Source organism: Peromyscus leucopus, chromosome 7 (genome assembly GCF_004664715.2).
Source record: "Peromyscus leucopus breed LL Stock chromosome 7, UCI_PerLeu_2.1, whole genome shotgun sequence".
NCBI classification, from domain to species: Eukaryota; Metazoa; Chordata; class Mammalia; order Rodentia; family Cricetidae; genus Peromyscus; species Peromyscus leucopus.
Window position 1 is genome coordinate 111,007,619 of NC_051069.1, and position 17,108 is coordinate 111,024,726.

The 17,108-nt window shown below is 43.7% G+C and overlaps 1 protein-coding gene across 4 annotated transcripts in view; it reads left to right on the plus strand.

Moving 5' to 3' along the window:
- The window catches only part of Abhd5 (abhydrolase domain containing 5, lysophosphatidic acid acyltransferase), a 29,171-nt gene that overhangs the window by 6,546 nt on the left and 5,517 nt on the right, over window positions 1-17,108 (plus strand). The window contains exons 1-4 of one of the 4 annotated variants that reach the window (XM_028890428.2): window positions 4,268-4,342; window positions 6,895-6,995; window positions 7,175-7,547; window positions 12,616-12,770. In XM_028890428.2, coding sequence (XP_028746261.1) covers window positions 7,240-7,547; window positions 12,616-12,770 — 463 coding nt within the window. In that variant the 5' untranslated portion in view covers window positions 4,268-4,342; window positions 6,895-6,995; window positions 7,175-7,239. Of the gene's footprint in view, window positions 1-4,256; window positions 4,359-6,894; window positions 6,996-7,174; window positions 7,548-12,615; window positions 12,771-17,108 lie in introns of those variants that run through there. The other 3 variants (XM_028890427.2, XM_037208066.1, XM_037208067.1) reach the window with 3 other exon arrangements.

A 17,108-nucleotide genomic window follows, 5' to 3' on the forward strand; every position in this document is an offset into this window, starting at 1 on the left:
TTGCTCAAATAGGCCATACATTTCTATTTTACAAAACCGTGTAGAGAGTTTACTACACGAGTAAGTAGAGAATCTACAGCTGGACCTCGTGGATTTTTGCCTTGAATCTGTGACCTCAGAAGAATGGCTCTAAGTCTGACAGCCTTAGATTCAGTGTCCACATGCTAAGTCCAGGGAATGCCAGACAACAGAATGGCCTCAGACACGCAGTGGAAAGCATAGTCTATTTAGAGATGTGGTTAAGTTACTCTGCAGACAGAAGAGAGGGCTGGCTAGGGAATAACAGAGGTAGCAAGAAAGGCATGAGGACTCCTGAACAAGAGCCTGAGTGGTGGGTAGACAGACTAGGGCTTTTCACTCCTTAAAGGTGTTCCCTGGGGGCTGCTGTATGTGTGGGACTTGGTCTTACACATGCAGAATAGAAGTCCGCTTCTGTAAAAGTCTTACCAGTAATCTGATTAAAGCAGACCTGGACAGAGCACTGCTGGGGTCAGGGAAATGCTATTTTCATAGTTCTATTAGGCATGAAAATATGTGGGTTTTTTTTTCTACTTCAAATATGCTATAGAAAAAGCTCATCTGTAAAATCTGGTCTTGTGTTGATGAAAAGGTAGCTATGAAAATATAATGAGAATCTGTGCCCTTAATTATTGATGTACCCACTAGGCTTATAGACACTAAACTAGTCATTAGGAGTCAAAATTAATAGATCTAGCCTTCGAAGGTGGTTTTGAGGGTCAGGTGTGGTTTGTACCTCCAATTCCAGCACCTGGGAGACCGAGGCAAGTGAATCAAAAATTCAAGGCCATTCTCAGCTGCTTAGCAACACAAGCTTGGGTTTGCTTTTTGAAGTGGTAACTCAGTGGAGGAAGACCTATGCCTGCACTACAGTCTGTTTCATAACTTTTAAAATTCCAGTCTCCTGTACAAAGAAGGTTTCAGTCTGATTTTTTTTTGGGGGGGCGTTTTTTTGTTTTTAATGACTGAAGCAAATACTGCATTTGTGCTTTCTTTATCCCAACTTGTGCATGTCATTTGAAGCAAGTAGATTATAGTTCACTTCAGTTGTTTGTTTTTTTAATTGATCTCTGATTGTCTCTGACAAAGAACTGTACTATGATCTGAAGGATGTTTGTTAAAGTGATGAGATTCAGTTATAAGAAACTTCCTGTTCATAATTTTATGATCAAATAGAGATATGCAGGCACAAAAGAGGATGAAAGAGCGTCAGTTTAGTGATAATTTAAAAATAAGCAAAAACACATTACTCTCTTTTTGAAAATTAAAAAATTGTTAATAAATTAAAAAACAAGTAGCCGAAGCAACTTTCCCTGGTTAGTTTGCAGATAGATTTGCATACTCATCAGTGGACTAGTGTTAACACCTTCTTAGGTTTATACCTCAACAGTTGATCAGTGTAGCACTTGTGAGGGGTGGCCAGAGGTCTTCTTGTCTTGTATTGTCAATGCACAAATATGAAACTGACATTTTAGTGCAGGCCATTATATGTCTATGAAAAGCTGACCAAATATATCTGCTAATATTCTTGTCTTGATTCTTTCTATTTGTGTATACACCACACACACACACACACACACACACACAGAGCTACTGAACCTACTAGAAAATTTTGTCTAAAGACTTAGATAAGAAGAAAGTTAACTGTAACTATAAAGGATGGACAGGCATCCATTAGAGAGTGAAGCTGTTAGGGCATTGTCCTGTTCTCCAGTCACCGTCTGATGGCTCTTTCCTGGATTTCTGCTTTATATCAACTTTCAGTTATTCTTTGTTTTGAAGTTTCAGACCCTTGCCCTGCTCACATACCTTGTTGTAGAACCTGAGGTACACTAAGTGTTCGTTGCCTATATAGAGAGCCCATCTGCCTTTCTTCATCACGCTCTATTAGGCTGCTGACTGCAGCCTCCAGTTTCCAGTCACAGTTCTCAAGGGCTCACATGACCACCAGCTGGTGTATTTAACACTGGATATTTAAGGTCAGCTTTGAGATAGATTTAACTTTTGGTGTGCCGTGCAGTAGGCAGATAAATATGTAAACAACAGCCACTGACAACAGTAACTGTATCTGTAGTAAGGACCATGCCTTTGCACCCTAGCATCAGGAATAGTGTTTCTGGAAAAGTGAGGTATTAGGACCAAGGGAAGAGCTGGGTGGACCATAGAGACCTGCAGTAGTGTGACCTTTTGAGAGGGATGAGGCAAAGCAAGAGAAAAGCTGGGAAGGAGCAGACTGGAGAGGACCAAGGAGCCTGGGCCACCTGTAGACAGTAGACAGTTTCTCAGGCATTTTGAGGGAGGTACTCTCCTGTGGACAACAGGGATTTGGGGGTCTTTCAGAACTGAGCTTAAAAGGTCTACTTTTCTTACTAGCCATGTATCATCTATCCTGATTTTAACATCAGCTTTCACATCTGTGAACTGAGCCTAATCTAGACTAAGACTACCCTAAATTGTAAGTGACCTAATCATTCATCAGACATTAGTTACTGAGTACCTATTACATGTAAACTATTTTATAAGAAAAGGAAATGTTGTAAGGAGAGTCTGTGAAGTTTAGAAAAAGTTAGAGGCTGAATCATCCCTTCCCAAACTTAGACTAATTCTCTACTCACACCAATTTTTTTGTTTCTCTTGTTGCTTGTTTTATTCTGTTTAAGGTACAGGGAGTCAAACCTAGGGCCTCCAGTGTGCTAGACTAATGATTATCACAAACTGTACCCATCTTTGTATTTTATTTCTATTTAGTGTGTTGTCTGTCACAATTAGTGGTACTCTGAGGCAAAACCCCAAGAATCTTTATTATACCTTCTAACCATAGATCAAACTTAGCTTGTATCAGTTTTAAATATTCTTTGACTAAATCTTCATGTCTCTGTCCCTCTTGCCAGTGCTTTGGTTCAGGCCCTTAACTTTCATCTAGAATTGATCTCCTTTCCAGATTCGTTTGTCTTCTATTAGGAGTGTCTCACTACCATGACAGAATCCTTGCCAGCTATAGATGGCTGCTAAACTCTGTATTTCATCAGATCCCTGCAGTGGGTTTTGGTCTGCTGCCAGGCCTGAAGTTGAAGGTTCTCCCTACCTTGTAGTTGGCTCCTGGCAAGTGTCAGTTGTCTCCTCTCCACGTCCTCCCTCACCTGTTGTCTCAGACTTGTGTTCCTTGTTCTCTTGGTTCCACTGTGTTCAGGCAGGTGCTGTATTCTTCTTCTCATCTGCTGTTTGTTGGAGCCAAGGTTGTTGTGCCCATCAACAGTTAACCAGCTGCTCTAGGAGGTTGAGCACAGGCCATCAGCTCTTCGCCCTTTCTCGTGATGTCTGAAGCTTTTCTTTTTTCTATTTTCTTAGGAGAATTTTTAATAGTTTTCTCCTCATTTTAAGCCTGCTGCTCAGGTGAGATTAACCTATTCACACATAGTCTTTAGCAATTTTACACTTACCCTGTTAAGAAACTGCCTTACTTTGGGAGTGGTGTGTGGTGATATTGTGTTCCCCAAAAAATTGTGCACCCTAATAAACTTATCTGGGGTCAGAGAACAGAACAGTCACTAGATATAGAGGCCAGAAAATGGTGGCACTCACACCTTTAATCCTAGCATTCCAGAGGCAGAGATCCATCCAGATCTCTTGAGTTCAAGGCCACATTGGAAACAGCCAGGCATGGTGACTCACGCCTTTAATCCCAGGAAGTGATGGCAGAAAGCAGAAAGGTATATAAGGCATGAAGACCAGGAACTAGAAGCTTTTAGCTGGTTAAGGTTTCAGGCTTGGAGCAGGAGTTCAGCTGAGATCCATTTGGATGAGGACTCAGAGGCTTCCAGTCTGAGGAAACAAGATTAGCTGAGGAATTGGCGAGGTGAGGAAGCTGTGGCTTGTTCTGCTTCTCTGATCTTCCAGCGTTCACCCCAATACCTGGCTCCAGGTTTGTTTTTATTAATAAGACCTTTTGAGATTCGTGCTGCAGTGGTGTCCCTGTCTCCTTTCCTCCCTCCGTCCCTCCCGACCTTTCTTTCTTATTATTAGCCTTTCTATAATTATTGGAATTTGACTATCGGGAAAGATAAGGTGGAGTTGGTTACTTCCCTGTAGGCCTGCTCCATTGACCTGCTCCATCCACTTGTAGCTTGCCCTCACACAGGTGGTGGGGTTCCTCTGAGGCTTTGCTTTTCAGGATGTAGTAGCTGAGAGTTGAGAAGAGTGTGACCTCACCTGTCTGCACTTTGTTTTTGGCATTCTAGGTCAGGATGGCTAACAGGGTGGCTTCCTACCTGGTGTCCTACGTCTACATCACACCTTAAAGAAGCTGAAGAGAAAATGTTAAAATGTAAGGTTTTCCTCTTGTAAGTTACTTAACTATTTACTAAAATAGACCTAATATATTGCATTGTCCTGAAACTGAAGATAAGATTCTGTAGTGTGTTAGCTGCTGGCAAAAGAGCCTTCTTACTCTTCTGTGTCAGCAAGTGGCACAGTGTCCGGGGGGCAGTGATTGTCAGTTTTTTGGTCTTAGATCCCTGTTTAACTCTTAAAATAGTAAGGATCCCAAGGAGCATTGTTTATGGATTATAGTTATCAATATTTATTAGTAGAATTAAATTTGAATTGAACATTTTTAACATGTTAATTTTTTTAAAATAATAGTAATAAACCATTGCATGTTAAAATATTGTTTGTAAAAACATTGCCTGCTTGTCAAAAACTGTAATTAGAGGAGGAACATCGCTTTCATGAGTACAGATCTGTCTGATGAGCTGGACTCTACCTGTTTCTGTGTACTCACTTGTCACATGACTGCAGCCCATCGAGAATGAGAGTAGGCAGGGCATGGTGATGCATGTCTTTAACCCCAACACTCGGGAGGCAGAGGCAGGTGAATCTCTGAGTTTGAGGCCAGCCTGGTCTACAGAGAGAGTTCCAGGACAGCCAGGACTAAACAGAGAAACCCTGTCTCAAAAAACAAAACAACACAACAACACAAAAGAAGGAGAGTAGAAGGGCAAACAGGGAGCTAGAGAGATGTCAGCTTTAAAAGCACGGACTGGTTTTGCAGAGGGCCAGAGTTCAGTTTCAGCACTCACGCCAGGTTATGAATCCCCTGTAACTCCAGCTCCAGGGGATCTGATGCCTCTGGCCTCCATGGGCACTGCACTCACATGCACATACTCTTGTGTGAGTTCTCAACACACACACACACACACACACACACACACACACACACACACACAGACACACACACAACTTTTTTAAAGCATGACAAATAAAGCTTTAATACCAGTGTTAAAAGTTTTAATAGCCTCAAAACCTCTCAAAGACCTTCCTGCTGTGCCCAAGCTATGTACTTGAGAACAGATTCCTAGTGCTCCAGAGCCCCATTAGTGGAACATTGTCTAGACTGTAACCAAGTCACTTGGCCCAGACCTGCTGTGAAGTGGTGCCAGCTCTTGGGTAAGTCACCTTGCTCAGCCTCCCAGTCCTTAACTATAGAACGAGGCGGGGTGGGTGGGGGTGGGAATGCTCCTTTGCATTCTGACTGTACCATTCTTTAGATCCACATTTGTATTGGCACAGAATCCTGTTGTTTTTTCTTAGCACTGAAATTGAGCCAGACTTCTGGTATTTATTGTACAATTTTGTTCTGCTGATAGAATCTACAGGAAGGGCTTCCTATTGTGATTATTCCTTATGTTTCTGCTGATGTCTGTCTACACCTGTTTTTCACCCTCTTGTTTATACACTTAGCAATTGCAGAGTAAGTGATCCTAACTGGTTACCTTCTTAGAAATGAGTAGTTAGTTAGCCCTATTATGTGGGTTTTAACACAAAAATGAATTTCTATTCCATATACCTGGATAATGTTGCTCTGTACAAAGCTAGCAGAAATTTTAATTGTGGTTTGCCAAAATAAACTTTTTTTGTTTGATTGTTTGTTTTCTGAGACAGGGTTTCCCTGTGTAGCCCTGGCTGTCATGGAACTCACTTTGTAGACCAGGCTGGCCTCAAATTCCAAGAGATCCACTTCCCTCCTGAGTGCTCGGATTAAAGGTGTGCACTGCTTGCTACCACCCAGCAAATAAAAAACTCTTGCTAGGAGATTTATTAAAAATGCTAAATTCCCAATATGTGTATGGATGTCTGACTGAGAATTGGCCCTATTCTGATGTCAGACATGAATGTAAGTGACTGAACACTGGGATGAGCGCTCTACTAGATGTTACAAATAATTTTTATGGGAATTCTTAGGCCTGTTTCAAAAAGCTGAAGAGATTTGGCTTGTTGCGAGAGAGAGAATTCTGTGAGAGAATTTCTTCCCAATTAAGGCAAGGCATCTATTAAATTTCTAAATGCTGCCTTTCTCTTTGCTGCCTCCATGAATACAAAACCTAAAGTTAGTTCTTTGACAAAGGCAGGAAACATGTGGCTGTCCATATTTTGTCTGTTGCACATGTATATGCACAGGTGATTAAAGATATTCCTAGAGGGTAGCTATTCAGTTGATAATTTAATATCAGTTGACTTTAATTTTATCTTTGGTCAATTTAAGGCATTTAAAGTATTTAGTTTTATGTAATTGTGAACACAAGGGTTTTGATCTATAAAACTGTATCATTTTTATTTTCTGGGCAAGTGGCTTGAACTCAAGTCGCCTCATGATGAGGTGTTCTTGTCATGCCCTAACTCATCAGGTATGTGTTTAGTATAGATATGATCAATCCTTCCCCAAGTTCCTGATGACTTTCCATGGTCCTTTCCAGTTGACTTCAGTCTCAAGCTAATCCATCAAGTGCTCTGCAAATTCAAGTGGTATTCTTTTGTTATTGTCTGCAAAGCTAGAGACCTTAAAATAATGGGATCAGTGACCACTAAGTTCTTCTCCAGTTCTAGGCATGTAATACCTTCATATGCTAGAGTGGAGAGAAGTCAGGAGGTCATATGACTTGCCAAAGACTTTAACCACAGATACTTGAGGCTTGTCTAAGGTAAGTTTTCCCACATAGTTATAAAACATGGTCATTTAGATTTGCTTGCTTTACTCAGGTATATACTCTTTTAGGGTTGATATAATAAAAGCAAAAAAAAAATATGACTATTCATTGTGTTTGCTCTGAGAGCTCTCAGAAACAGTGAAACTGAGCAGAGTGCTCTCTGTTCCCACCAGGTGTCCCCTGCACTTACAAGAAAGAGCCTGTTCGCATATCCAATGGAAACAGAATATGGACACTAATGTTCTCTCACGACATTTCTAGTAAGACACCACTTGTCCTCCTCCATGGTTTTGGAGGAGGTCTTGGACTTTGGGCCCTGAATTTTGAAGATCTAAGCACCGATAGGCCTGTCTATGCCTTTGACCTGCTGGGCTTTGGAAGAAGTAGTAGACCTAGGTTTGACAGTGATGCGGAAGAAGTGGAGAATCAGTTTGTGGAATCCATTGAAGAGTGGAGATGTGCCCTCAGGTTGGACAAAATGATCTTGCTTGGACACAACCTGGGAGGGTTCTTGGCTGCTGCTTACTCATTGAAATACCCATCAAGGTAAGTGTCAGCAGCAGAGGAGAGGGTCACAACCAGCATCCAAGTATCAGTCTCTGGTTCCCATTCTTTGTAGTTACTGATTAGCCTTACATGATAGACATTCTCTTAAAAGACACTAAAGATAGATGACCACAACTGGTAACCAATTTTGTACCTAAAAGAATGAAATCAGCAGGTGCACACCTTTAATCCCAGCACTCGGGAGGCAGAACCAGGCGGATCTCTGTGAGTTCGAGGCCAGCCTGGTCTACAGAGTGAGATCCAGGACAGGCACCAAAACTATACAGAGAAACCCTGTCTTGAAAAAAAACAAAAAAAAAAAAAAAAAAAAAAAGAATAAATTCAGATTTTCCCATTACATGTATTATATGTTGATAAGCTTGACAAAGGACATTTTATTTGTTATTCATAATTATACAAAATCTAATCTATAAGTTCTTTTGAGACAGGGCCTTACTATGTAGCTCTGACTGGCCTGGAACTCACTATGTAGACCAGAATGGCCTCCAGTTCTCAGAGATCTACCTGCCTCTTCATCTCTAGGGCTGGAATTTAAGGTTTGTGCCACATGATTGGCCTAATGTATAACTAACTTTAAGCCACCGGTGAAAATACCATGGTGTTATTGCTTATTTTTACTATAACAATTAAACCTTTGGATCTATCGGGCTTCTCCAGACTTTTTGCTTAATTATAGTAAGGTCTAATGGGAAGTAGGCTATGTCTGTGACAGAGCAAACTGTGAGCTCTGAACTTCAGTTCCCTTCATAGTGCACCTTTCATGGTTTTTGACTCTATCATTCCCTGAACTTTTTCATTACAGAGTGTTGATGTAACTAACCGTCTTATTAAATAAGAAACACAGAAACAATGTAAAAGAGAAAGCCGAGAGGTCAGAGCTCAGAGCTAAAATCTCACCCTTCCGCCTGCGGTGTCCCAGCTTCCCGAAAGAGACTATATCCTGTCTGTTCGTTTCTTTTATAGTATGTTGTTCTGCCTTCTCATTGGTTGTAAACCCAAACACGTGACTGCCTCGTCACTGTCTGAATGTACAGCCCCCTAGGTCTTAAAGGCATATGTCTCCAATGCTGGCTGTATCCCTGAACACACAGAGATCTATGGGATTAAAGGCGTGCGCCACCACCGCCACACTCTTGCTATGGCTCTAATAGCTCTGACCCCCAGGAAACTTTATTTATTAACATACAATCAAAATCACATTTCAGTACAATTAGAATACCACCACAACAGAGCTTTTAAAGAAATAATTATTTTTGAAACAGGATCTTGCTGGGTGCAAGGCTGACTTCTAGCTTACTATGTAACCCATGCTGACCTCAAACTTCAACCTCAAGCCTTTTTCTGCCTGAGAACTATTCTGCCCAGCCAGAACTATTTTTCAATTCTTGAAAATTTTTTTTTAATTTTTAAAAATTATTTATTTATTTATTCATTTTTCTATTATCAGCTTGATACAGTATAAATTCTTGTCCTAATAGTGAAATGTTTCATTGAGGCTTGCCTAGTAATTGAGTAAAACCAAAACTTATTATAAGCCACAGTCATCCTAGTGTCCCCCCTGCTATATAGCCTCCCTGGTTCTGTGGGTTGTGATCTGATTGTTCTTTGCTTTATATCTAGAATCCACTTATGAGTGAGTACATACCATGTTTGTCCTTCTGGGTTTGGGTTACCTCACTCAGAATGATATTTTCTAGTTCCATCCATTTGCCTGCAAATTTCATGCTGTCATTGTTTTTCTCTGCTGTGTAATACTCCATTGTGTATATGTACTACATTTTTTTCATCCATTCTTCCATTGATGGGCATCTAGGTTGTTTCCAGGTTCTGGCTATTACAAATAGTGCTGCTATGAACCTATGTATCTTTGTGGTATGATTGAGCATTCCTTGGGTTTTGTTCTTTTCTTTGCCTTTTTAGGTGTGACAAATAGAATCTTTTTAAAATAGTTTAAGAATGTAATTTTTTAAACTTTAAGTAAAATAATGGGGATAACAGTGAACGCAGCATTTTATTTGGGGGTGCCGAGGGACCCAGTCCTACCTGTTCCTATCCGTGTCTTATATGGGCAGTCTCATTCTTCCATTCTATATTTTTAAGGACAGTTTGAAAAGAGTGAAAATCCCTAAGAATCCTACTGAAGAAGGATTCTTAGAGAAAACAAAGTTGGTTTGTTTTTGTTCTATTTTGTGCATTAGGTCAGTACAGGTGCATTTCTAAGTCCCCTGTCCATCACAGCCGTTTCCAGCCTTACTGTGGCAGTGTCCCTGTGTGTTCCCCATATTCCACCAGCTGATAAGAGCTGTGTGCTGTATACTTGACTTCCATTGAATTATTGGTGATGAATGAAATGTTCCAATAGTGTATTCTAGGAGATTGGTTGTTTACTGATATTCAGTGACTTTGTGTTTGGAGGAGGGCATTTTGTCTTAATTCTTCATCTTTAAAAAGAAAATGTCTGCAGAGGCACCTGAGCTCTGTGTACACTGTAAACTTTGGTGGTGGTTTTGAGTCACAGATGCATTTTCCCCAGATGCTGTTACTCACACCCTCCCTACCCTCCCTAAAGAGATGCTTCACAATGCATCATACCTTGTTGGTATGTCAGATATATGCCCAGTTGTGTGTGCAGAGGAGGGAATGTGGCTCAGGACCATGTGAGTGTGGGGTTTATTGGAATGGCACTTTAAATACCCACACAGTGGCTCCATCCCTGGGATGAGTGCTGTGGTGGGGAGGTGGACAGTGTTGTGAAAACCTGATCTGGTCTCCCGTCCAATGATGGTCTAAAGAAATATTTCTTGAGCTGAGATCTAAAAGAGGAATACTGGGTAGCAGGAGATTATTATAAGCAATGGGCATATATTACAGAGGCCCAATGCTAAGCAGGCACCTGGGCTATTTAGGAAAGGCCAGTGGGCAGAGAAGTTATGGGCTGCCTAGTAAAAGACTCCAAATGAAGGCACAGCACCTCCTTGTTCCTTCCCACACAGCAACCTCAGTTCATCTCAGTTGTTGTTGTTGCTGTTGTTTTTTAACTACAGTGTGATGAGTGGTGATGCCACCTGGAATTTCATGAGTAGATTGATATGATGGGTCACAAATAGAGCTACTTGCTGCTTGAGGCGTCTTGGGCTGTCTCCCCTTAAGAGTGAAGCTAGCCAGTGTTGGTAACCAAGATACTTGCCTCTTCCTCTCAACTGTTCAGATTTTCCTTTTAGATCTCTTTTCTTTGCAAAGAAATATCTGTGTCACAGGTATTTGCTGTACACTAAGAAAAGGATATGATAGAAGCTTAGAAGGTTGTATGGTGTACCATGGCACAAAACTGAGTCCCAGCACCTGGGGGACAGAGGCCAGGAGTGCAAAACCTGAAGGTCACTCTGGAACACACAATGAGATCTTATCTCAAAAATGAAACTAGTAGAAAGGAACTAGCAAAGAGAGCCATCCTAGGTTATACAGCATGTTAGAACTTGTCTCCACTAATAAAAGATTTTTGGACAGTATTATCTTGAGTTCCTACAGCCTTTACCTGACTGCTTCCTGACAATGCAGCCCTAGACCGAGCAGCTTCCTGGCTCCTCTTAAGAAGAAAAGCTCTTGCACTTGACCTGAAGCTGGAAGTGCTTTGGTGGTTTCAGGTCCTCCCTTTCTCCCCAGTGGTGTGGTGCCAACAGGAAATACCCTGGGCTACCTCTGGTCTGAGAATGCTCCTTTGTGTAGACTGGAATTCTTTCCGGTTACCTTCCTTGCTCCTTTCCTTATTTCAAGGAAGCCCTGAATTGGCTAAGGGTTGGTAAAATAAGATTTACTGTTCTGTTGCTGTGGTGACTTCAGGAATAAAAGCCTGCCGGGTGAGTAGTTGTCCTCTGTGAGCATACTAGAGTGGGAAATGAGGTTCAGCCTTATTCTGCATTAAGAACCATTGCATGCTGGTGCATGTCCACTATATGGCTCAGCTTCCTTCCGTCTGTGATGAGAGGTGAGACTGAGTTTTCTCCATGCTCCTGAGCTCTGTTCTCTGGGACTGTGTTCTAAGGCTTTCTGTTTGGAAAAAACACCAAGTAAGAATTGTTACTCATCCTTACATGTGCTGACAATAATAAAGCAGATTTTTATGTAAGGAATAAAACTATGTGGACAGTTTTCAGTTGCTTTGCCACTGTTTCAGGTGTGGCTAGGGAGGCTGTCAGAGACATTGTCGTCTTATTCTGGAGGTTACCTAGCATGGATAACTTCTTTGGTTACAGTTGAAGATGCTCTCGTGTTGAGGATGGGTTGTGCTTCAGTTACAACCCTTATGATGACTAGAAGAAATCACACCTGTTGCCTGGTGGCAGATCACAGTTGTGTTTTTTTCTTTATCAGGATAAGTTTCATAAGACAAACTTACACCTTTTAATGGTGTAATGAGTCTATTTGTATGAAATTGAAATGAAAAAGTTTGCTAGTAAAGAAGTTGGGGATGGATTAGGAAGAAAATTATGGCTAGTATATCATGATGTCATGGGTGGAGTAGACAGACATGCTCCTTTCACCACATCCAGACTCCAAACTAAAATGCACTTTGTTAGCCCAGGTTCTATAATTGTCAAGTTTGTGGGGAAACCCTAACTTGCCTTAAAATTTTATAATTATTGTCCCATAAGAGATTAACCATTCCACGAGTGCAATGTTGAGCTGCACAGAACCACTGGACTCTTCTGAGTGGTCAGTGATGGGTGTCACCTGCTGAGTGCCCTCTCCTCTTCCTCACTTTCCCCTTCTCTTTCTCTTTTCTTTTTAAGAAACACAGTTATATATTCTACTTTGGTGTGCTTTTTGCTACCCAAATTTACATATAAGCAGAGCCTTCTTTTTACTGTAAATCCCTCAAATCCTTCCAGTCTTAAGAGCTGACAGAGCAAAAGCATGATATTGCCTGGTTAACAATTGGTCTTCTCTTTAAGGGGATTCAGTCTACCTTGAGTTTGTTCAGTTAGCTCTTTACAGTTAACGGATGAATTTACAAAATCAACTTAAATCTATTATTTTTCCTCAACAGGGTTAGTCACCTCATTTTAGTAGAGCCATGGGGTTTTCCCGAGCGACCAGATCTTGCTGATCAAGAGAGACCAATTCCAGTTTGGATCAGAGCCCTGGGAGCAGCATTGACTCCCTTTAACCCCTTGGCTGGCCTCAGGATTGCAGGACCTTTTGGTGAGTGTTCATGTCCTGGGAAGGAATGATGTTTATAGATGAACAGTAGAAGTGTGCCTGATTCCTCTACCTAGGATAGGACAGGGCTGCATCCCATTAAAGCCACTGTCAGCTCAAAGTTCCAACCTAACATCATGGAGCAGCAGCAACAGCATAGTATACTGTAGAGCTCTTATGTAGAGCTGGTCAAATGGGTCCCTGTCACTTCCTGTCATCACAGGAGAGTCTGGTTCCGCATGTCAGCTCAGGAAACCATCAAAATTCAAAATATGATTTTTACTCAACACCTATTGCTTCTCTACTGTCCTAAATTGAAGTGTCATCCATCTGTGTTTACTGATCACCATTGTTAGTCAAAGTCGTGAATAAATCAGGGCTCTTACTTCCCTGATTATCCCTTCATAAGTGTCAGGCTGAATAATAATAAGATGAAGCTAATCATGTTCCTGGAGAGGGAGCTTTTATATGGAAAAACATTGCAAGTAATTAGCAAAGCAGAGACAGCGGAAGTGCTGGGGTAAGGCAGGTCAGTCTCAGCACCCCAAATCCAAGTAAGTGCAGTTTTGGATACGGGCAGGCGTGAAGCATGATGACCTCTGGTGGTCATTTGAGAGTACGTGGCTATCAGAGAGAATTAAGCAGTAGATCATAAAACCTAATTGATTGACTGTGGAGCGGACCAATGTCACCATACTCAGATTTCTTCTTTCCTCCTTCCTGTTAGTGTGATGAAAGGTAAAACCATCGTTTGCATGAACATTTTGGGGACTCCTGATTATTTATTTACTTTAAGTATTTATTTGTTTTGAGTATTAATGTTTAAACTCTTAGTTCTAGTGTCTTAGCTCATAGCCACAGAAATTTCCTTCTCATTGACTCAGATGATGATGATCTGAGCCTCTACTCTGCCCCCTTACAGTTTATATAAGATGGTAGTGCTTTTAGCAATAAATAACTGAATATCTGGTAAATGCCTTAAACCATGAGGTCTTTTATTAATTTTCTAACAAGCAGTCTGAGGTGGGTGGCTCTATCACTTTCTGGTAGCTTCTGTGATGTTGGTGCTTGTTTCTATACCTCTGATGATGAAAATGATCAACTGAGACAGGGTTTCACTATGTAGCCCCAACTGGCCTGGAACCCAAAATGTAGATCAAGCTGACCTCAAATTCACAGAGATCCACCTGTCTCTGTCTTCTGAGTGGTAGAATTAAAGGTGTACCACCATCCTGGCCCATGTCTGTGATCCTTTTAACAATCTTAAAAAAAAAAAATGTGTATGTATGGGTGTTTGGTCTGCATGTATGCCTGTACACCATGTGTATGCCCAGTGCCCTAGGAGGCCAGAAGATGGCATCAGATGCCCTGGAACTGGAGTTACAGATGGTTGTGAGCCACTATGTGGGTGCTGGAACTGAACTCAGGAAGACCAGCCAGTGCTGTTAACTGCTGAGTCATATCTCCAGCCCTGTTCTGTGATCCTCTCTTCCCTGGTTGTTATCCAATGATTCCAAGACATGAAGTCTCCTCTCACAAAGCAGCTCCTGGAACAAAGAGGAAACGGAAAAAATGCTCTCTAGAATCTTCTACGTCAGTGAAGAAGGCTCCAGTAGACCATCTCTTCTCTCTCTCTGCCTACCACTAGTTCTTTGTCTAGAAGGATACATTTTAAGGTCCTGATGACAATTTGCTCCAGAGCTCAAGGGAAGTCAGCCTTCCTTGGCAGTTGCTGCCTAAATCAGTACGATAGAAGAAAGCTGCATTCTATTAGCAGGAAAAGGAGAGAGGCATGGGAAGGCAGATAAAGGTATAGAGTGACCACTCCCTGGCTGGCTAGATTCTGTTCCCTTCTTTCCAGTCCTGGAAACCTCCTTGCCCTTTGGGTGAGAACAGTTGGGTAAGGGAGTCATAAGAAACCACAGGGTTGAACTAGTGACGTGTGACACTTCTTCAGGGCTCATTCAGATATGATTTCTCCTCCTTCAGTCTTCAGTCTGTCTTAAAAACCACTCCTTTCTGGATATTTGGCCACCCCTTGGTGAGCTTTTTGGATACTCATGAAATGTGAACAGTTGTACTGCATCACCAGCATACAAATGACAATTATGGGGAAAGGAAAGTGTGAAAAGAAATTAGGTCGGGCAGTGGTGGTGCATGCCTTTAATCCGAGCACTCGGGAGGCAGAAGCAGGTGGATCTCTGTGAGTTCAAGGCCAACCTGGTCTACAGAGCAAGATCCAGGATAGGCACCAAAACAACACAGAGAAAAAAACCAAAAAAAAAAAAAAAAAAAAAAAAAAAAAAAAAAAAAAGAAAGAAAAGAAAGAAAGGAAGAAATTAGGAGGCAGTCTTAATGAATTTTCACATCACTAACCAAATACTTTACCAAAACAGAGAGCAATGGATTTACATTAATTCAGTTTCAGGGGCTTTTGGATCATTGTGACTGGGAAGGAATGCACATCACGGTCATGGAGACTGTTCACATCCTCCAGACCAGGAAACATCCATTCTAGTAGCCTGTTTCTACCAGCTAGGCCCTGCCTCCTCAATTCTCTATCGCCTCCCAAAATAGTGCCACCAGCTATTTAAGTTTAGAACCTGAGCCTGTAAGGGATGTTTAAGGTTCAGACAGGCAGTGATGGGTGGGAGGCACGCAGGAGTGGAGTGTGGGGGGGGGGGGGGGGGGGGGGGGGGGGGGGGGAGGAGTGGATGTGAGGGAAGGCACGGAGGAGTGGATGTGAGGGAAGGCATGGGGAGTGGATGTGAGGGAAGGCGTGGGGAGTGGATGTGAGGGAAGGCGTGGGGGAGTGGATGTGAGGGAAGGCATGGGGTGGATGTGAGGGAAGGCACGCAGGAGTGGATGTGAGGAACAAGGCAAAGGCACGGGAGTGGATGTGTGGAAGGGAGGCAGGAGTGGATGTGAGGGGAAGGGGGGGAGTGGATGTGAGGGAAGGGGGGAGGGATGTGAGGGAGGGGGGAGTGGATGTGAGGGAGGGGGGGGGAGGAAGGCACGAGGAGTGGATGTGAGGGAAGGCACGGAGGAGTGGATGTGAGGGAAGGCACGCAGGAGTGGATGTGAGGGAAGGCAGTGGAGGAGTGGATGTGAGGGAAGGGGGGGGGGGGGGGGGGGGGGGGGGGGGGGGGGGTGGATGTGAGGGAAGGCACGCAGGAGTGGATGTGAGGGAAGGCGTGGAGTGGATGTGAGGGGGGGGAGGATGGAGGGGGGGAGTGGATGTGAGGGAAGGCGTGGAGGAGTGGATGTGAGGGAAGGCGTGGGGAGTGGATGTGAGGGAAGGCACGCAGGGGAGTGGATGTGGAGGGAGAGGATGTGGAGGAGTGGATGTGAGGGAAGGCGATGGAGTGGATGTGAGGGAAGGCGTGGGGAGTGGATGTGAGGGAAGGAGTGGATGTGAGGGAAGCGGGAGTGGATGTGAGGGAAGGCGGAGGAGTGGATGTGAGGGAAGGCATGGAGGAGTGGATGTGAGGGAAGGCGTGGGAGTGGATGTGAGGGAAGGCAGGAGTGGATGTGAGGGAAGGCGTGGGGAGTGGATGTGAGGGAAGGGAGGAGGAGTGGATGTGAGGGAAGGGTGGGGAGTGGATGTGAGGGAAGGCAGGAGGAGTGGATGTGAGGGAAGGGGGGAGGAGTGGATGTGAGGGGGGGGGGGAGGGGGGGGGGGGAGTGGATGTGAGGGAAGGCAGGAGGAGTGGAGGTGAGGGAAGGGGGGGAGTGGATGTGAGGGAAGGCACGCAGGAGTGGATGTGAGGGAAGGCGTGGGGAGTGGATGTGAGGGAAGGTGTGGAGGAGTGGATGTGAGGGAAGGTGTGGAGGAGTGGATGTGAGGGAAGGCACGCAGGAGTGGATGTGAGGGAAGGCGGAGGAGGGAGGGGGGGGGGGGAGTGGATGTGAGGGAAGGCGGGGAGTGGATGTGAGGGAAGGCGTGGGGAGTGGATGTGAGGGAAGGCACGCAGGAGTGGATGTGAGGGAAGGCGTGGGGAGTGGATGTGAGGGAAGGCACGCAGGAGTGGATGTGAGGGAAGGCGTGGAGGAGTGGATGTGGGAGGGGAGGAGGGTGTGGGGGGAGGGGTGGATGTGAGGGAAGGCGTGGAGGAGTGGATGTGAGGGAAGGCGTGGGGAGTGGATGTGAGGGAAGGCGTGGAGGAGTGGATGTGAGGAAGGCGCGCAGGAGTGGAGTGTAGCGCCAGTTCTCTGTCTTCTGCTACTGCTTGTGCTTGGGCGTGGCTGAGGTGACACGGAAAATCATCTGTGGCTCAGAATTCTCCACGTGATGTGATTCTTCAGAAGTGGGAGAGCCAAGCAAAGGAGGAACATTTTGCT